This window comes from Teleopsis dalmanni, chromosome 1 (genome assembly GCF_002237135.1).
Source record: "Teleopsis dalmanni isolate 2A chromosome 1, ASM223713v2, whole genome shotgun sequence".
In the NCBI taxonomy this organism is placed as follows: domain Eukaryota; kingdom Metazoa; phylum Arthropoda; class Insecta; order Diptera; family Diopsidae; genus Teleopsis; species Teleopsis dalmanni.
In genome coordinates, this window is record NC_051846.1 from 44,224,634 (window position 1) to 44,244,900 (window position 20,267).

At 25.8% G+C, this 20,267-nt stretch overlaps 1 protein-coding gene across 4 annotated transcripts in view; it reads right to left on the bottom strand.

Annotated features, from left to right (window-relative positions):
• Window positions 1–546: 546 nt before the first annotated feature.
• The window catches only part of LOC119665838 (death-associated inhibitor of apoptosis 1), a 41,435-nt gene continuing 21,714 nt past the window's right edge, over window positions 547–20,267 (bottom strand). Inside the window, exons 1-2 of one of the 4 annotated variants that reach the window (XM_038075094.1) lie at window positions 18,917–18,958; window positions 547–3,092 (exon numbers count right to left, since the gene is read on the bottom strand). In XM_038075094.1, coding sequence (XP_037931022.1) covers window positions 1,667–2,986 — 1,320 coding nt within the window. In that variant the 5' untranslated portion in view covers window positions 2,987–3,092; window positions 18,917–18,958 and the 3' untranslated portion in view covers window positions 547–1,666. Of the gene's footprint in view, window positions 3,093–4,530; window positions 4,560–12,165; window positions 12,376–18,916; window positions 18,959–20,267 lie in introns of those variants that run through there. The other 3 variants (XM_038075105.1, XM_038075100.1, XM_038075090.1) reach the window with 3 other exon arrangements.

Here is a 20,267-nt window from a genome sequence, read left to right on the forward strand (position 1 = left end):
GAATGTTATAAATTAATCTTGAGTGTTATACATTTTACTCAAGATTTACCATTCGAAAATAAATTTGCACCAAAAGTGCATTAAAAGAGCATCTTGATTGAAAAAATTACTCCAGATTTACCAATCGAAAACGCCATTAATTTAAGTCAGTATGCAGATACGTATCTGCCAGCTAATTGTCATGTTTAAAAACGTCTATTTGTGTTTTGATTCGCGTGGTTACCATTAAAAACAATATTATATTTGTATATATGTGTTCTAGTAGCAGTTTTACTTTTTACTATGTCGTTCATTTGTTTTTATTTTTCAATATACATACTTAATATTAGAACATACTTATTACTAGTATTTTTGAGTCTTTCTTATTTATAGTTCTATATTAGATCTTTACTTTGACCTATACTAATTCAAGTAGCATCGAACCTACACCTTTGTCTTTGACATCCTTACACTAATCTACACAGACCCAGACTAGAGATAGGTGTAATCCTATAAAATCTATTCAAAGTTCAAAAAAAACACAAATAATTTTTTTTTTATTGTTATATACAAAATTTTATTTGTTATCTTTGTTTTTGATAATAATTTAATATATTTTACTCTCAAAAAGATTAATTATTTTGCTTTGTGTTGCTAAAAACCAAAACACTTTTCAATTTGTTTTTTGCACTGATACGTCTGGTACCAAATTCTTACATTAATGAAAGTAATTATAATCATATAATTAATTAAATTATAATAACAGTTGACAGAAAAAAAATTGTTTTGGTTCGTGTGGTTATCATTAAAAACAATATTATATTTGTAAATATATATTTGTTAGAAGGTACATTTTATTTTATAACTTTTTCGAATACATTATAAGCGTTTTATGAGTTTTCTGTAAAAAGTGCAGATAATTTGCAAATTTTGATTTTTGTAAACAATTTCAACATTTTAAAGTTAAAAACAAAAAAAAAATTGTTTGGTATGTAAGTGAAATTTCACTGCTGTTTTTAATTTATATTTAACATAATATTATGTATTTATATTTTATTCAAAACTTATGTAAATTAATAAATGTATATTTTATAAAATAAAACTAATAGTCTAAAAGGAAGTTTAAATTTTAGAATTTTTTACTTAACATTTTTTGCTCTTTTTATGATTTTTGCATTATAATTTTTTTTAATACTACATAACTTAAAGAAGATAGCTGTTTACAAATTTGCATATATAATAAAATTATTTAAATTACAAATGGTGTATTTGTTATTATATTTTTTGTAGTGCTTAACGGCCAGTTATTGGTCAAACAATTCAAACAATTTTGCTTTTGCATTTCATTTTTATAATCTAAACAATAACTGGCCGTAAACACTTTTTAAACTTATTAATTGTTTATAAACATAAGCATTAATATTAAGAAATATTCCCAGGTTATATACATTGTACTTATAAGGGTTAAATATGAATTTATGTTTTATTTCTGCGTTTATTTTATTATTATTACAATTAATACTTGATATTTTAAATACAGTGCAATATATAGAATAATATTCACGTTTGCGAAACAAATTAGTAGTATACAAAAATAGTTTGATTTTACAAATTAATAAAATTTTGCATATAATTTTTTGCTGAATTAAAGACCAAATTTTATACACAATCCGGTTGCAGCTGCTGCCTACGAAAAATATACACGCGTAACTTCCATAAATGGCTTTCGACACATCGGACATTTTTGTACCGATGATGCACACTTGGCGCATGCAACCACATGACCACAAGGTAAAAACGCTGTATTGTACTCTTCAGCGTAGCAAATTTTGCACAGCTTTTCTTCTGGAATAGTTGCATTTATTTTTTTATCCGCTGTAGCGAAAGTAGGAGCCACATCTAAGCTTACTGTTGCCGCTGTCAATTCAGGAGTAGTATTTGCAACCGCTTGTACTGAAGTACCACTCGTAATAGAATCACAATATATATTATTACTTCCCCCACCAACCATCATTGCTCTTGCTGGTGTTAACGTACCTAATAATACGGGCGACATGTATGGTTCTGGAACGCTTTCAGGTTTTTGAACTTCACCATTTACAATTTCATCTGTTTCTTTTGATTTATACTTAGCAATTATATTATCGATATAAGACTGACCCTTAATTAATTTTAAAAATCTACACTTGCTTAACCATAAAGCATGTTGCTCCCAAGGATCGTCATTATCTTCCCAATCTTTAAGACCACCACCACAGCTATAACATTTCACACGATCTCCTACACCAGTATAGAAAAATCCAGCTCTGGATAGTTCTTCAGGCTTTTGTTTCATGTTGCGTGGCCACTCGGCAAAGGAACGCACACGTGCTGTTTCGATTGCATATTCTGGATATTCAGGATACACAAAGGAATTATTTGTACCACTACGGCAGGAACCAACGTTCACATTTATATTAGCTGTTAGCACATCTGGTTCACTATTTCTTATATCTGAATTTAAACCTGATCGTACTTCTGTTGTATCGTTTGCTCCACAAATATCATAGCTTACTGGTGGCAACAAACGACTTAATGCTTCAGCATCTATTGGTTCATTATTTGTTGTACGACGACGCAGCAATGGACAATTTGGAGACCAGCGCAAATGTTCTGATACTGGTTCATCGTCACGCTCCCAACAACCGATTTCAACTTCACAAAAATAACATTTGACTTTATCACAATCACCAGTAAAGAACATACCAGTCTGTGCTAATTGATTTTTATTCAACCACTCTAATGGCCAACTGTCAAAAGTTTTTAAGCGTTCTTCCTCACGGCTAAAAATATCAGATATTGTATAGATTGGCATTTTGTGAGGGATAATATATAGCTCGTTAGTTTTATTATCAACTACATCCACACTGATTCGCCTGTACTCATCAATTACGTTCAAATTATTACGGCGTTGGTACAATGGGTTAACACCAGTGCCCAAAGGTATTGTTACTGTTGCTCCAGACATTTTGTTCTTTATTTTCTTGTTGCAATTTAATAAGACTTTGATTATTTCTATGTGAACTGTTCTTACGGAACTTCTTTAAAGATGTTGTAGTCAATGTACGATAAAACTGTAAGGAAAAACAAAGAAACGTTTAATATTGCAAGAAATTGTTTAATTATTGCAATAAAAAGTAAATAAAAATTATCTACGATTTCGATATAAGTTAAATGTTGAAATGTGTTAAGTATAATAAAATTCCACAACTGATACTGGCGCTTAACGTTCTGACTTAAAGACAATACTGTTATGAAATAAAAAACACACCTCAAAGTTCCATTGCAAATAAATACACAAATTATAAGCTAATTACTGTAATTATCTATACTGTTATTAATATTTTTTGCTATTATTTAGAAGTAAAAACAAGGTATTGAAAGTCATCATGAAATGCTTTTCATAAAATATTAATTAAAATACAATTGAAATAACTTAGATAAATATACAAAAAAAAATTGTAATCACTTAAAACTACAAAAAGTAACAAGTCCCTATATTCCTATAAATACCTAATATAATATGAAAGTACGTCAGCTGTTTTACTAGATAACGAGATTAGAATATTGTTCAGTAAAGATAAAGCATTGCACACTTTTCAAATTACTAACTTACGTCAAAGTATATTATTTGAACCGGAAGTGAAAACGACAACTTTTACTTAAAAATAATCACGTTTTTCTAGGAACAATTCAGATAAGTATACAAACATTACAACCCTTATAGATATATTGTCATGCTGACAAATTTATATTTCAAAGAATTTTTTATATGCAATCTTTTCGTTGAAAATTCTCATAAGAATAATATACACAATCCAGATTATAATAGTAAGAATATATACATATATCAGTTTTGTTATGTCTTAAACAATCGATAAAATATTTAATAGTGATGTATTGCTAAATTAATTATTGTGCAACCATATAAAGGGTTAAAATATCCACAAATAAGACATTTTCGCACAAAAGTAATTGAAGTCTCCATCTAACAGTTCCTAAGTCAATAATTTCAAATCAGAACTTAATTGTTAATTTTTTAATTCATTGTACAATATAAATATACATATTTTATAGTTACAAAAATATATACGGATATATACTCCAATCTGAAAATACTCGATCTAACGCTGGTGATCGTTGTCCGCAAAAAAAAGTAATATAAATTGTTCAAGAAATTTCTAGGATATAGAAAACGGAAGAGAAGATTCTAGAATAGATTCACCTAGGTATAAAAAATCAAATGGTATTGAAATATGTTATGGCTCAAATAGTTACTTTAAAGAAATATTCTTTTGCAATTATTTCTGAGCTATTTTTTAGAAACTTTCTTTATTATTTAAAAACAATTTTTGTTTCAACATATAACGAAAGATTTATTTATATTTTTATATAATTATTAACATTATAACATACTATTAACTATTACCACTATTATTATTATTATTATTGTAATAACATATTACAAAAAAATTTATGTTTTATAAGAAACGTTTTGTTTTTTTTTATTACCTTATACTTTTTATATATTGAAGAACGTAATGTTAATTTAATTTTTTATTATATTTATGTATTTATTATATATATCAATATTTATTTATTGGTATATAATTTATATTATAATTATAAAAAAGTATAACAAATATTATATATTTTATTATATAATATAATATACAATATTAATTATACTTTAATTAAAATTATAATATAAATTATATTAATGTATTATTGTATATTATTGTTTTGTTGTGATGTTTATATATAAATAAGCCAAATACACTTTGTACGCTGAAAGAAATGCTATTATATACTTTGTACACACATGTTTCTTTAATACTTATAAAATAAACTAAGCGTTATTTTCTTTTAACATTTCTTTTATAGTTAAAAATAATTTCTGTATCTTATCTTTACAATTATCAGTTAATTATAAATACTTTACCATTTGCAAGTTAATGAAATTTTATAAACACCATTTTAATTTTAAGGTATAATGATTATTGAAAAACCAAAGATGTTTAATTCGCGAGTAAATGACCTTCTCCATATAGGCTCAGACTATACACTAAAGTATACAGAAATATATATGCAACTTATTTCGGGGTGAACAGCATAACAGCATACAATTTACACCCTTAAAATATATCTGAGACGCACAAGGTGGTATCTGTGACGCTTTTATGTGTGCTCTGCGAAAACTCTCTCACAATTGTATACTACTAAGGGGTGAAATATTGTATGTGTATTTCATCAGACACCAGCTAGGGATGCATATGGCGTTGACAGCTGCCCCAAGTTAAAAAAATATATGTGTTCCAGAAATAGAAAAACAAAAAAAAAATTATCTGTGGTTACTAGTCACTAGTTACACTGGACATGCGTATTGAGAAAATGAGTATAGTACGCAACAGACAATCGATAGTGAGTACTATAAACATGAGTAATAGTACTCATTTTACACTACTATTACTCGTATTTTTGCATGCATTAACTCACTTGGAGAGCTGATTCATCATCTTCTAATTTAAGAAGAAGAGGGTTGATATTCTATTGTCAAAAGTTTGAAAATTTACATTAACACTAGGATAAAAAGTATAACATTGCAATTTTTAAAGTTTAACGCGAGATATGCGCAGAATCTGTAAAATGAATGCATTTTTAAATGGCGTCATCCTGCCATAAAGAAAAAGGAAGAACTTTTGTGAATGTCTGCAAAATAAAAACAATTATTTTTATGCATTAAAAAAAATAATCAATGAATGTGGCGTCGACTTGGTTTTATGGGAGCACAGTGAACGTTTTATGAAGACTGAATTGCAGCGCAAACTCATTTAGGCATTACTTCAATATAAAAAAATTGTAATTAGTGTAGGCGTAAAATAAAATATTCAAATAAATTAACATAAAATATGGCAACGTTGGATTTCATGGTTGTTGTTGATATTTTTATATTAATTCACTTTAAACTATAAACAGATAATGATTAGTTTATTTTAGAAAAGTTGAGTAGGACTACTGCATTCGATCAAGTAACCGGTTAAGTCACCATATACGTGGATACAGATTGCAAAATTATTATTACTTTTAAAATTAAAGAAAGTTTAATGCGGAATAAAACTACTGCATTCGATTAAGTAACCGGTTAATCCCTCATATCATGGATACAGTTGGATGGCTACTTATATATTTTATGCAAAAGTAAGATCGTAAGTCTTTCCATAAGTAATAAAAAGTATTAATGCGAAATTGGTTTATTGCTTTCGATCAAGTAAATGGTTAAATGGATACAGTGGGTTGTCTACTAAAATAATTTGTGGAAAAATATGATTGCAAAATGCTTCCTATGAGTAAAGTAAATTCAAAATAAAACCTAATAGTACTTTTAATTACTTTATTTTACAAAAGAACAATTGTTCTTATTACAGATTACTATATAGTATATGTGAAACCAAAAAAAATTTAAAACTGCGGAGTCTATTTACACGACACTAGTTAATCTTTGTTAGTGTCTCATCCGGGTAACGGCTAAACCGATTTACTACAAGCGAATTTCTTGTTTGTTTTTTTTTTTCTTGTAACTTAAAGAAAAACACTAGAGTAGCCTAAATTAATATTAACTAAACAATTAACAAACTAGACAAAAATAACACTACTTTACTCTTTACGCAATTAGCACTCTGAAAATGCACTGCGCGCAGTGTTCTTTAAATCCATTAAGTACCAGGCAATTTCAGATTCAGAAATATTCAGAAATAAAACAAGTTCAAGTAAATGAGAAAAATACAAAATATCACCTAAAAAATACAAAATATTCTTTAAATTTTAAAAAATATTCAAAACTAGCCGTGTGGTCCGAAATAGGTTAAGACTATTTTGTTCTTATGAAGTTGTATGTTCCGTTTCTCGCGTGTTTCCCTTAAACTGCTAATAATCGATTTAATCAGCACTCTAATCTAAATCCCCAGAATACGATTGAATTTACTATGTGAATAAACGTTAAGTTATTATATTTACAATATAAAATCAAGGGGATATTTCTCTTTATCTATTGTAGATAAGTAAAAACTTTTCATATTAAGCGTACGTAAAGCAATGTCTTTTTATTGAAAAAAAAAAAAAAAAAATACTAGAAATTAAAAGTAGAATAAAATTTTTAAATTATTATTAACAGTTGATTTTTGAAAGTGTAAAATTGTTAAGCATAAAACAACATTTGGCATTATCATTTATTATGGCTTACAGCACCTAAGAGCAACATTTATACTTTACATCTCTCATGATCTGCGGTGGTCGATATGGTGATCTTTCGAAGAAGGAAAAAATACTTTTTATTTTATTTTTAAAGATATGTTTCTTTATTATATTATTTTACGTTTACATTTGCGTAGCGTTAACTTGGCACAAGCAGACTTTACTTGGTTAGGTTAACAATCAACTTAACCACATAGAACCAACCAACAACACACCAGCAAAGCTTGATTTAAAATCAAACTATACATACCGAACGGCCGACCGTTCCCAGTTAACTTTTTTTTTCACAAAGCTGCACACAGCAGCACTACAAAAACAATGAACTACCGACAGCAACAATAACAATAACAACAACAACAACTGCATCAAGCATAGCAAAGCAAGTACAAAATCATTGTAAGTAACACACCACACAACTTGGGGGATTTTGAATACTGTGAGAAAGTTTCAATGGAATGCAGTCAAACAACTCATTGTAATTACAAAACCGACAGCAGCAAAAACAACAATAACAACAACGCCACGACTGCATTATGGTTAAAGGCAAACAACAAACTAACAAACCAGCAAACCAACAACAAATTCAACATAAGTGCAGCACAGCATAACTCGAAGCCAAAACCAAATGCAGCAATAACAATAACAATAAAACATGTGAATGGGTAAAAAAGAGCGAGCAATACGATGGATGAACGCAAGCAAGCAAGCAAAGAACTGTAAGGAAAAACCATCAATGGAAATAGCAAGCAGTAAGAAGACAACGAATTGTTTGGAGGTTCAATGCACATTCATCTTGCTGCAAATGTAAGAATAAGAAACCAGCAAAGCTCCAAAAAATCACAAGCCAACATCATCATAAACAACAACAATGTTTTTGTCGCCATACTCAAATGTACAATAAGTACGAAAAATAAAAACAAAAAATTTTTTTCAAGAAATAAAAATAAGACTGTGAAAAAATTGTAAAAAAAAAAAAACAAAATAATGATATAAATATGTACGTAAAAAACTGCATACAAAATGCACCATTACAATACAAGAAAAGACGGATATGGTTTGCATCAATCTACTAATAAGTAAACGTAGAGACAAACAGACAGAGATGATATCTTTCTGCTACAAACTGCAGCATTACATATTATAGGCAACGTAGCATGCACGAAGTAGAGCATGCTAGTTTGGTTACAATACGGCAATGGAAGCTCACGTTTTCCTTACCAAACAAAAAAACCACAAAACAACGAAAATATTTTTTTATTTGTAGTCTTATGTTGACTACTCTTCATAGGATACTGCCAGACAAAATTTCCAATGATGCATTAAGCTGTTAGTGCTGTTGCAACGGCAATTTAAAAGTCGCAGATGCTGTAGCAGCCGCGGACGATGCTTCTGCTTATACTGCTGCTTGGTGAGCGTTGAGTTCAAAGTACAATTGCAAAAAGTGCCAAGTAAATGTAAAGTTAAATTACTATGATCGGTCTTAAACGACTAAACAGATATCATGGTACCAATGTTTACTGTAATCAATTTTTTACCCATTTTTTATTTATTATTTATAATTAATTATATATTGTATTATTAATTATTTATTATTATAAAATATCTACTATTATAAATTATTTTTTATTATAACTTATTTTTTATTATAAATTATTTATTTTTATAATTATTTATTATTAGAAATTATTTATTATTATATAAATATATAATTATTATAAATTATTTATTATTATAAAATAATAATTATTATAAATTATTTATTATTATAAAATAATAATTATTATAAATAATTTATTATTATAAAATAATAATTATTATAAATAATTTATTATTATAAATAATTTATTATTATAAAATAATAATTATTATAAATTATTTATTATTATAAAATAACAATTATTATAAATTATTATTATTATAAATTATTTTTTGCTATTAATTATTTATTATTTTAAATATATTTTTTTTTATTAATTATTTATTATTATTAATTATTTATTATTATTAAATATTTATTATTAATAATTATTTTTTATTAATATTTATTTATTATTATAAATTATTTATTAATCTTAATTATTTATTATTATAAAAAATATATTTTTATTATTAATTAATATTATAAAAAATTTATTTTAAATCGTATATTATTATAAATTATTTATTATTATTAATTATTTAATATTATTGATTATTTATTGCAATTAATCATTTATTATTATAATTTACTTATAATTTTTATATCTTTTTGTTTTTTATTAGTATTAATTATATTATAATTCAATTGTATTGAAAATCTTTACACACATGTTTTCTTCACGGATTTTTAAGCATCTTAAAAAGAATTTTATTCTTCAATTACTTTTTACTGCATTGCTTTGTAAAATTTTAATTTTTGGGGACTTACATATTTTGCTATGGAAGCTAACTTTAGCATTGAGTGCTTGCAAGTGTAAAGTGAAGAGGTCTCTTCCATAATTACTAGAGTTACATTAGTAGAGCAATTCACAAGTAGTGTGACATTTACAAGTTATGGTGATTCATTTGTTTAAATTGAAACATAAACTTTGTGCAAAAAAATATCAGAATTGTAATGACTAATAATATAGGAGGAGTAATGTTTATGTTTTTATCACTAAAAAAACAGATTTATCTATAGTTTATATGTTTTCAATGAAAATACACATAATAGTGTAACAGTGATGGATATATAATTTAATTAAAAAAATAAATGATTTAGTCATAATATGACTTTGCTCCACTATAGCAAACAGTTGATGCTGAATTTTACTTATATAGTAAACATTAAAATAAGAAAAAGCTAAAGCAAGCTTAAAAAAAAATAAAAAGGAAAACGTTGAAAAAAAATAAAATTATAGTTAGCGAAGAAAGTCGTATTGGGTATGGAAACCAATATATAAGCATAGTTAACAGTTAAAAGTAATTTTAGAAATTCTTCAAAGAAAATCTCTATAAACATTTCCAACGTTAATAGCAGTCCTTTCTGAAGTTATAGTTAACAAAAAACATTTTAAATTTATATGAGATTCATATAACATATTGTATATACAATGATCACATTTTACAATCAAATATTGCTGGGTAGAGAGTGGAGCCAGACAAAGAAAACGCAATTACCATTTGTTAAAGTTGCTTTTGTCTTGCGGTGAATTGTATGAACTAAAGGAATTCCATGATCATTTATTTATTATAATTTTCTATTATTTTTTTAGTGTTTACTGTATTGGTCAGCATTTTGTAATAGTACATGATCGTATATTTGCAATAAAACACTTAATGTAAGCAATTTGTTTATGAGTAAAGCAAAACTATATTTCTTGAGCAACTATAAAAAGTTATTGGTAATCAGTTGAAAGCACAAATATAAACAGTATCGGTAAAACAAAGAAATTTCCACTTAAAATTAATCACATTTTATATACGGAAATGCATATGTAATTTGTATAGTAATACAATATTATCTACATAAAATGTTATGTGTAACTCAATGTATGAAAAAAGTGCAAACAGTTGTTTTAGAAATGTTGCTCAATCCATTTAATATCTTTTGCTAGAGAAACTTTATATTAATCATTTTATCTATACTATCTATGATCTATACTATGTATATGGCATGTTATAATTTGCTGATACTAACATTTTTTACAAAACTCACTGATTAAAAATACCCACCGGCTGGGAGTGGCTACCCTGATTTAATAAAGTATTTATAATTATTACAGAATTTTAAGACATTGATTCACACTATATATACTGTAATAGTGTGACGAGCATTCGAAATCTGTTCAGGATTGAGGCAATATGATGGAGACTTAGCACTAAACCACTTATCTTCATGTCACAACAAACTGTAAGAAATAATTTTTATGATCATATAAATATCAATCATATTTATGATTATATAAACATTTGTGATATTTATGAACAAACTGATTGTGTAGCTCTTTTTAATACCCCTGTGATGACGTCTATCTGTTTTTCTGCTTTAATGTACGTACAAATTAGAGTCCAATTGGTTTTTGGACCAGTCTGATAAATGAGGTTACTTTTTTCGGCTTTGATTCTAGTTTGATTTCAATTTAAGTCTCACCTAACCTCAATCCTTGTCTTAAATAATCCCGTCAACTCTCTCCCTATCATCATCTTAAACTATCTACATCCTAACCAATGTATAAATCTTGATAATTCCTTTAATACTATCTGCTTTATAGATTTTTTCGGGCTACAAAAACAAACAGCACAATTTATTATTGCACGAGCTATATCACAGGTTTTCTTATGCTACAATTTATGATCTTTTTATTTTATTTTTTTCTAAAGTTACTTAGAACAATTATTGTATGAACTAGTTGTGTTTTTTTTTTATTTTTTTTAAAATGAACTATTTTTTTTGTTTTTATTTCGCTAAAGTTAAGTATTTGCTCTTTTTTGTTTTTTTTTTTATTTTTAAATGAACTATTTATTTTTTTAACATAAACTATTATTTTAAGTAGAATTTACTATATTATCAATCGGTAAAGAATATATTCCATTTGTGCCAACTCAGTTTTAATATTAATAGTAATGAATAATTTTAACAATATGTTTTTTTATAGATAATAAATTATTATTAAACTTTCAATTCTTCATAAAACTTAATTATAAAACTCAGAAAATTATATTAGTAAGAATAACACTTCAGAAAACATATTGTGGGGCACAGTCCAGCTGGAGACATAGACCGACTCATTCTTATGAAAACAGCCAGATTACACATAAGAAAAATATTACTCAGTATGTTTCACACATAAAAACCAAACAAAAAAAATAAAAAAACACAAGAACAGTCACTTATAAAAATACGTAAAAAACAAGAATTACAATTATCAAACTTACCAAAATAAAATAAATTATCGTTTAATTGTAATTACAAATTGAATATAATTTGACACAATTTAGTTTTTAAAGACTACAATTAAAATTATGCACAAAAACACAAAAAAAAAAGGAAATACTGTGGATTTCCAACGACTTGGATTGGATTGTAAAAATGACTACGTGCGTGCTAGCACCAGCAGACTAAATGCACTAGTGAAGCAACAACTGTGAAGGAAAAACAAACCAAGTCAAAGAGGACTTACTAACGAAACGAATGCGTATATGTGTAGCAGACACATACATACACGTATACACCGACACAAGATCAAATCCCAGAAATTATATTATGAAGTTAGTCTCGTCATCAGCAAGCATAAAAGCAGCCAAACCAAACCAAGCAGGCAAGCAAGCAAGCAAGCAAGCAAACAAGCAAACATATGAAAACATTGGAATGCAGTCAAACAACTTTTTTTGTTTGTTGCTTTGGTGCTCTGTTGGTTTTTGTTTTTGTTTTCTCAATACACTTATGTTGTGAGAGATATATAAGCATGAAAAAAAAAATTCTTATTAAGTTTCTTATTGGAGTTATTTTGTTTTTGTTTTTTATTTTTTTTTTGGATATACAATATTGCAAGCATACACAACTGCGACTAAAGTAAGCTCTCAAAAAAGTTTAAGTACTAATAACTATAAAGTTTGAATTATGCTCTTTGCAACAACAAAGCAACAATAAACACAATTATAGCAAAATGAAATTAAGTAAATAAAGTCTAACCTTACAACAACAACAACAGCAACAACAGTAAAAACAACAACAACATTAACAATAACAAAGTAACTTCTAGTACAAAGTATTTACGTTCTCGTTTGCGGGATGGGATACTCGTCGCGTACGCACGACGATAAGTACTCGAACGTTGTGGGAACAATTTATTTCTTTTCTATTATTATTATATTTTTTCATTTAATGTTCCGCTCTTTTTTAACTTTATTCTGAGATTGGAATGCGGTGATACCAGATACAAGAAGTGAGCTCAATTTACAATAATACCACATAAAAAACTGACTGACTGACTGACAGACAGACAGACAACATAACACAGCACAGTATAGAATAGAAGAGGGGCTAGTAGAACGAACGCAAGCGTTTAAGAATCGTGATTACTGTGCAGTGAACATGCATTTCTTCATTATTATTATTTTGTTGTTGTTATTGTTGTTTGCGTTCTTCAGTGCAAGAAACGTACTGATTTAACAATAAAATAAAAAAAAATATACATATAAAGAAAAAGAATGGAAAAGAAAATTAAAATAAAAATAATAACATTTTTTCAACTGTCCTTCCAAGAAATGCAGCCGCGTTAAGATTAACAAAAGAAAAAAAAACCAAAAGCAGAAAAAAATGCCTTTCCTTATTGAACAAATATGCACAGGTTTGTTTGTATGTGCACTGCACTCTTGCACTTGAGCTGCACATAAAAAAAACCAAAGAAACAAAATACCCTTTGTAAACAGATCTATACATACATACATATATACCTACACAGAAAAGCCACACAAGCATACGAGCCAGCAAGCATCCAACTATCCAATACCAAAACCAAAGAAGCAAGCATATGAGCTCGTTAAGTAACAATTTCTACTAAGATCCATCGATCATCAATTTCCGTTTGTATTGTTGTTGTTGTGAAGCTGATTTTTCATGTTGGCCCTTAATTTTTTTTTCATTTTTGTATTTAAGTTTTCGGCAAAGATCAATACAAAGTATTAAGAAAAGCAGTTAAATTGCTTGTTAGTATTTATTTAAATAAAAAAAATAAAAATATATAGATAATTATAAAATTTAAGAATATAACAAAATTTAATTAAAACAATAGTCAAAACTGTGACTTGATCATGGTTTAATATCAAAAAAAGCCTTGCATTTTTTTTAAAAATTTTTGTTTTCATATAAAAAGTTTATTTATTTATTCCAACTACTATGTGTCATCCATTCATAAAAAAAAATAACAAGACTACGTTTTACTCGGTTTCGAGTGTCAAAAAGACCCCATACCATAATTTTTTAAATCATCAAGAAGATACGAAGAATTCTTCTCACAGAAGTAGTATGTTTAGTTGTTTTTTTTTTTTGTGCTACAAGAAAGCATAATTTAGTTACAAGAAAATTCTGGGAATTCCGTGAACTCACTTTATGCTACGATAATTATTTATGCTTTGCATGGAGAGGAAAAAAATATAAAAGATTAATTTTGATTGTAGTCGCGACAGGCGATAAAATGTGTGTTGTCTCTTCTCTTCCTTCTCGTATATTCTTTTCTCATACAAACGCTAAGCTGGGAATTCTTGTGAAGAGATTTTCAAAACAGATATCGTAAAGAAAAAAAAAAAACAACAACAACAAAAAGTATGTTAAATATTTCTCATAATATTTTTTCGTATTATAGGCTCGGCTTCATTTATTCAATAAGGGATATTCATAAAAGAATAACAGTACGACCACCAGCATAGATTATAGAATAAACAATAATTGTATTAAAAATACAGATTAAATACTTATTGGACGAAATAATAGAACACCCTAACATTTTGTTTAATTAATAAATTTCATAATATTTTTATACCTAATAAAAATTTTTATATATAAAACAAATTTAAAAATGTTTAGTTTAGTAAATTATTATTCTATATTTATTAATACTAAATTTTTTTTAATGTTAATTTTTTCATCCCGAGAGTGTCTCGTCCTATGACGAAAAGAAAATATTTATTTAAATTTGAAAAATAAAATATGGTAAATACATTTATTTAACGGGATAATTTACGAGAGTACATAACTGTTTTCACATAAATACATATTATATACAAAGATAAAACAATTTACATAAATATATAAGGTACAAGATGATGTTGTTGTCAAAATACGTTTAAGAAACTGAGAAAATCCAGCATAAGTTAGAAACTACGGAAAACAAACAAAAGTTATTCTCGAGATATAGTGTTAAAAGACGGTTACATTGATAGCAAAATCGTATCCGATTATATTATATGTTATTACAGAATAATAAGACAAGCGTAGTATAAAAGAATGATGTTAAAAAATATAACTACTTAAATTAGGGGAACTCAAAATAATTTATAACTTGGTGTATTTGAATACATATTATATAGAGTATAAATGAAGTAGATAAGTTCTGGTAACTGTTATAATAGCGATTAGTATCTTTAACATTATTATTCAAAGTTACAGGATAGCAATGAAAGCGAGAACAATATGATTTGTTGATCATATAATCAATATTATTAAATATAAATAATAATTTATTATAAATTTATATATTCTTTAGTTAAAAATGCTAATCATAAGAGATAAAAATACTACTAAAAACATGGTGCATTATTAATCTTAATAACTATTAAGTCAATAACTAAAAGTACTTAGAATCAAACATATAACCTTATGGAATTTTTTTTTTTTTAAATATATAATTTGTCAATATTTACTAGAATGTAGTTCAAAAGAAAATAAAATAATAATTTTTTTCCATTCATAAATAAAAAAGTACGTTTAATAAATAATAGAAGTAAAATCAATTACAACTGAAGATGCTCAATAAATAATATTTTGTTAAGGCTCAAATGTTGATTGTTTTTGTAAACAGAATATTTTATAAAAAAATAAAAAACAATTTTTTGCAGAAATATATCGAATTCTGTTCATATTATAAGAGATAAAAAAATTTTAAATATAAACTTTTATTGTATTTACGAACTAAGTATAGATAACCAATTCTTATCGAAATCGACTTTCTTTTCGACACTTTCAAATTGCAATCTAGAAATTATAGACCAAAAGAACAAAATAACTGAATATTATTAAAAATGAGGTAATAAAAATAACCAAATTTTAATTAAAAAATTTATAAAGAAAATATTTTAAAACATAATCAATTGATTTCATATAAAACGCCTAAAAATTTTGATAAGATATTCTCAGTATTTATGACTTCACTTATTAAAAAAAAAATATTTGAAAGATTTTAAAAATAAAAAAGTTTATATACAAATACTACACTCTAATGTTTTCGATGGTATACCCATGCCATGCGTATGACATACCTGAATTTACGCTGATGTTTAGTTGCTAGCATGGTTGAATGCACTACTTCCGCTTGCAGAGGAAACATAAAAAAAGTAAACAAAGCAACAAATACGCACCAATAATGTAAATCCAGAGTGGAAGTGGAAATTATTTTTGGTTTTTATATTCCTCTTTTTATTTTGACACAAAAATGAATATGAAGAGTTAAAGAGTAAGAGATATGTATGTGTAGATATGTATTTAAACATAGAAAAATGAACTCAAAAAGAAATAAAAATAAATACGTCATGCTTAGTTGATTGTAGCGGAGCGGAAATTGTTTTCAAAACAAAACAATATTTTTTTTTGATAATATAAAGCAGTAAACAAAATGTGAAATAAGTTACCAAAAATAAGAACGATGATACATACTTTACTACACATTAATTATACTAAAATATTTTTTTTGGATATCCGAAATGTTTTGATATATACAATATGAATTGCGTTTTGTTTTTAATATTTTTTCTCATAACAATCTATACACGGAGAAAAGAAAAGATGCTCAGCATTCAAAGAAATTAAGAAAATTGCGAGCTAATTTGAGGTTCAGTATAGAAATAATCTTATAAATTATTTCTCAATACTAAGAAAATTTTATTAGAAAATTTGCTCCAATAATGTTTAGAATATTTATTCTTAATTTTTTTTTATATATTAACAGTGTTTTCTGAAATTATACAAATTTACGAGTTCCAGATTTAAAATAATTATCATCAAATGATGTTGTCATCAAAATTTCGTTAGAAATCTTTCATTCCCACATATAATGAATTAGTTTGTTTTCCTGTTTTTTATTTTGCACATTATAAAACGTAGTAAGCACAAAAATTAGTACTCATATGCCAGAAGAGCAACACAATATTACTTCGATATAAGATAATATCGTAGCTACCAATGTGTAAAAATGCAAAAGATATAAGCAGAGAGTAACTGAATATCGCAAAAACAAATATACATTTACAAACATATATACGTGCTATGATATCATGGGAACTGTTATTGGAAAATTTTGGTAAACAATTGTTTTTTTTTCTACAATATGGGAAAATAATCAAATTTTCGCATAAATAATCTACGAATTGATACTAAAAAACATTACTCATACATTTCGATACTTAACATATATATATGGTACAAAATTAATTATAAGTTATTCAATATAAATAAGAGAGCAATATTATACTTAATTTTTTGAAGCTGTTAATTTAAAACATATAAATGGCAGTTTCATTTCAGTATTGCCTGAGTACATTTTAAAAAGATATGGTAAAATACTTTAACGAAATGTTAATTAGCGTATAAAAATAAATTTATATATTCAACAGAGTTGTATTTTTAAAATTTAGATAACTTTTTAGTAAAGCTTCATAGTTCCTATATTTATATTTTTATACATGTGTATATATTTTAAAAAATAATTTTTTGTTTAAATATATCTATATAGATATATATATTTAATAAGTAATCTTTTAATGAATATATTTCATATACTTTTATGCAGCACTAAAATGCGTTTATATATTTTACGTTTAATTTTTGATATATTATGTACATTTCTTTAAAAACATCATGTATTACAAGGAAACAAATGAAGTAGCTTGATCCTATATTTTTTTCTTTTTTGATAAATAGATAATACGTGCATATTTTTTGTATATCATGAACAGTTACTACTATAGGTAGTCCATAGTCTACTTGAAGTTAAACATAGATTATAGTCAAAATGTTGGGAAAATAAAATATATTATCTAAGAATAATTTATAAATTTGTGTTTTATTTAAACATTGAAATATTTGCCCAGCCCGTTCAAAAGTATATAAATATTTGCTCATTAAAACCATAAATCATAAAATCAATGATAAAATAAAATAAAGAAAATTATTGTAATATAGTAAAAGGATACCTGTTATATACGATAATATATATTCTTTTTGTTTTCGACTTTGTTTATTATATTAAGCAGTGTCATCAAACTTAGACCGCAGTAGGTATTGAATCTAAGATGCATGCATTTTAGTGCATTGTTTTACCCACTAAAACAATATTATTTCTTAGGATTTTTCAATACCAAATGATCGCAAATATTGATTCTATTAACGTAAAATATATAATAGAATTGATTATCAAGCAATTTTCCATATGTTTGAAAATTCTTTGTATGTTTAAACACTTTATGTAACAATTGCATATGAAAAGCATTTGAGTTAAATATTATAAATTGGTTTTTATCTCAAAAAACGTATTGATACATTTTAAAATATCTGAATTATTATTATATATTATTTTTAAATGCATTTATGTTTAGCACATTGTATATTTTAAAAGTAGTCTGCTACACCAAATAAACTTTTACTATACAACCCTGCCAGCTCAACAGCCATATTGAAATTACAGCGCGACCTCAACGGGGAAACAACAACAATTTCTACAAAAAGATAATATGGAAATTTACACTACATATACATATATTTCAGAAAAATAAATGTATAATATATTTATAACTGAGGTTAAAAAGATAAAATGTTTTGTGATGTCACGTACTTTATTTTATGGAAAAAAACAAGTACATATTTACAATATAATACACTTTATATTAAATTAATACACATAGTATAAATTCATACCTTGAAAGTTTCTCTTTTATGAAAAAATCAAGTAATTATCCACTAATATTTGTTGAAAAACTTCGTTAGTTTAAATATAAAATATATCACCAAATATTGCTTTATATTAAAATTTTTGTTTTAGATTTATTACGGTTTTAACACGTTTTTAATGAAAACTCAACGAAATCTTGAACTTACTTATTAAAAACTTATTATATTAAAGCTTTTATATATTAATTATAATAACTTAATTGCAATTATTTCATGCATTTTATTTAATTTATTTAAATGTTTTTATTGTTAGCTTAATTCGAAACTTCTTTTATATTATTTGTACAAACTGAGTCGAGCGCTTGAAAACAACTAAAAAGACGAACATAACTCAAAAGCGAAATGAGCAAAACATGGTGAATATTTTCTCACTGCAAAGTTCATACAACATTGTTTTTGTTTTTATGTTGATACTACAATGAAATATGAAAAAAGTTAGTCTCTCTCTCTCTCGTTCATTGTGGACCAAATATGTTTGAGCAAGAAAACAAATGTAATTTACTCTAGTTGAAACTACAATTTATATTAAAAATGTTAAAATATAATATTTATATTTATTATTTATGTAATTTATGTTTTATGTTCATATTTAATTATTCATATTTAATGCATTTTCTGGAATAATTTTCTTTTACATTGTGTTTTATATTTTTGTATTGATTTAATCCTAGAGGTAACGAGATGCACTGAAAAAAATATTCGCGAATCAAAGCAAAATTTAATAGTAAGATTAATTTTATTTGGAAACAGATTTCTTTAAAAACAATAAAACTACCTTCTATATTTTGATCAATAACAGATAATAAACAAAAATTAATAATTGTTCACATTAATTTTTTTACTATTTTATAATATTAAAGTATTTGTGTGTTCAAAAAAGACCTCTGTTTACAAGTTTAACTTTAATGCTAGCGAAATCGATTATTCCGATTTCTGTAGTGCTATATCAGCTGCAATAATCATTGCAAAGTTGCAGGTCTAGCAAAAATACTCAACATATTTACTCTGATTTCTGTAGTGCTATATCAACTGCACTAATCATTGCAAAGTTGCAGGCCTAACGAAAATACTCAACATGATTATTTAATTAAAATGCAAATAATTGATAATAAAACAACTAATTTGATGTGGTAAGGGAAAAAACGTTTTTGTTTACTTCATCGTTATGTTTTACTTAAAAATAAAATCACATTTGTTGTTTTAAAAACCACTATATTTTTATATATTCTACTGATTAAGATTTTAATAAATTTTTATTTTTGCACTGGAAAGCGACTTATTATCACTACATATTTTTTAAATTTAAATGCCATATGAT